Genomic DNA, 2,536 nt, shown 5'->3' on the forward strand with positions numbered 1-2,536 from the left:
TGTAACCTTGGCCAGATCTGCGCCTTGCCACAATTCTGTCTCTGAGCTCCTTGGCCAGTTCCTTTGGCCTCATGATCCTCATTTGGTCTGACATGCACTGTGAGCTGTGAGGTCTTATATAGACAGGTGTGCGCCGCTCCAAATCAAGTCCTATCAGTTTAAACACAGCTGGCCTCTAATGAAGGAGAAGAACCATCTCAAGGAGGATCACAAGGAAATGGACAGCATGTGACTTACATATGAGTGTCTGAGCAAAGGGGCTAAATACTTATGACTATGGAATATTTCAGTTTTCCTTTTTTATTAAATTTGCAAACATTTCTACATTTCTGTTTTTTTCAGTCTAGATGGGGTGCAGAGTGCACATTAATGAGAAAAAATTTACCAAATGGCTGCAATTAAACAGAGTGAAAAATGTAAAGGGGTCTGAATACTTTCTGTATCCACTGTACATACGTTGTGTCCTGCGTACTGTGTATGTGCGTGCTGATGATTATAGGGGCAGTGGATGCACAGGACTGGTTATGTGTGGGCTGGTTATGTGTGGACTGGTTATGTGTGGGCTGGTTATGTGTGGGCTGGTTATGTGTGGACTGGTTATGTGTGGACTGGTTATGTGTGGACTGGTTATGTTTGGACTGGTTATGTGTGGACTGGTTTTGTGTGGACTGGTTATGTGTGGACTGGTTATGTGTGGACTGGTTATGTGTGGACTGGTTATGTGTGGGCTGGTTATGTGTGGGCTGGTTATGTGTGGGCTGGTTATGTGTGGACTGGTTATGTGTGGACTGGTTATGTGTGGACTGGTTATGTGTGGACTGGTTATGTGTGGACTGGTTTTGTGTGGACTGGTTATGTGTGGGCTGGTTATGTGTGGACTGGTTATGTGTGGGCTGGTTATGTGTGGGCTGGTTATGTGTGGACTGGTTATGTGTGGGCTGGTTATGTGTGGGCTGGTTATGTGTGGGCTGGTTATGTGTGGGCTGGTTATGTGTGGGCTGGTTATGTGTGGACTGGTTATGTGTGGGCTGGTTATGTGTGGGCTGGTTATGTGTGGGCTGGTTATGTGTGGGCTGGTTATGTGTGGGCTGGTTATGTGTGGACTGGTTATGTGTGGACTGGTTATGTGTGGACTGGTTATGTGTGGACTGGTTATGTGTGGACTGGTTATGTGTGGACTGGTTATGTGTGGACTGGTTATGTGTGGACTGGTTATGTGTGGACTGGTTATGTGTGGACTGGTTATGTGTGGGCTGGTTATGTGTGGACTGGTTATGTGTGGGCTGGTTATGTGTGGGCTGGTTATGTGTGGGCTGGTTATGTGTGGGCTGGTTATGTGTGGGCTGGTTATGTGTGGACTGGTTATGTGTGGGCTGGTTATGTGTGGGCTGGTTATGTGTGGGCTGGTTATGTGTGGGCTGGTTATGTGTGGGCTGGTTATGTGTGGACTGGTTATGTGTGGGCTGGTTATGTGTGGACTGGTTATGTGTGGACTGGTTATGTGTGGACTGGTTATGTGTGGACTGGTTATGTGTGGACTGGTTATGTGTGGACTGGTTATGTGTGGACTGGTTATGTGTGGACTGGTTATGTGTGGACTGGTTATGTGTGGACTGGTTATGTGTGGACTGGTTATGTGTGGACTGGTTATGTGTGGACTGGTTATGTGTGGACTGGTTATGTGTGGACTGGTTATGTGTGGGCTGGTTATGTGTGGGCTGGTTATGTGTGGGCTGGTTATGTGTGGACTGGTTATGTGTGGACTGGTTATGTGTGGACTGGTTATGTGTGGACTGGTTATGTGTGGACTGGTTTTGTGTGGACTGGTTATGTGTGGGCTGGTTATGTGTGGGCTGGTTATGTGTGGGCTGGTTATGTGTGGGCTGGTTATGTGTGGGCTGGTTATGTGTGGACTGGTTATGTGTGGGCTGGTTATGTGTGGACTGGTTATGTGTGGACTGGTTATGTGTGGACTGGTTATGTGTGGACTGGTTTTGTGTGGACTGGTTATGTGTGGACTGGTTATGTGTGGACTGGTTTTGTGTGGACTGGTTATGTGTGGACTGGTTATGTGTGGGCTGGTTATGTGTGGGCTGGTTATGTGTGGGCTGGTTATGTGTGGACTGGTTTTGTGTGGACTGGTTTTGTGTGGACTGGTTTTGTGTGGGCTGGTTTTGGGAGGTGCGCTGTGATGTCCCACTGACTGAATAGAGTGCCTGCTGGATGGGTTGTAAGGTGCGGCTCCATCGGAGACATGTGGAAAGGGCCCTTGAAGGAAAAGCCTGGGTGGAAACAATCATAAATTTGTAGTATACAAGCAGGAAGAGAAAAACAAAACTGTAGGACCTGGTCGGGAAAGAGCGGGCACCGAAAAATAGTGTCTGGGTGAGGAGGGATAACGACCTGGAATTAGATGGGCCGTGGTCTGTATGAAGTCCCTTCACTACGCAGCTGCTGCGGAGCAGCTTACGTCATCAGTAATCCACTGCAGAGTGAATCTTACATCATTGTTCACAGATGACATCATATAAATTGC

The 2,536-nt window shown here is 47.8% G+C and overlaps 1 protein-coding gene across 1 annotated transcript; it reads right to left on the reverse strand.

Annotated features, from left to right (window-relative positions):
- Positions 1-398: 398 nt before the first annotated feature.
- LOC138643286 (probable serine/threonine-protein kinase clkA) lies at positions 399-2,300 on the reverse strand. The gene has a single exon (XM_069732217.1). The coding sequence runs from the start codon at positions 2,298-2,300 to the stop codon at positions 399-401; it is 1,902 nt and encodes a 633-aa protein (XP_069588318.1).
- Between the last annotated feature and the right edge of the window lie 236 nt (positions 2,301-2,536).

Source organism: Ranitomeya imitator, chromosome 6 (genome assembly GCF_032444005.1).
Source record: "Ranitomeya imitator isolate aRanImi1 chromosome 6, aRanImi1.pri, whole genome shotgun sequence".
Taxonomy (NCBI): domain Eukaryota; kingdom Metazoa; phylum Chordata; class Amphibia; order Anura; family Dendrobatidae; genus Ranitomeya; species Ranitomeya imitator.

Excerpts from the sequence above, each read along its gene's own strand:
- LOC138643286 (XM_069732217.1), bottom strand. The coding sequence starts at position 2,300 with ATGATTGTTTCCACCCAGGCTTTTCCTTCAAGGGCCCTTTCCACATGT.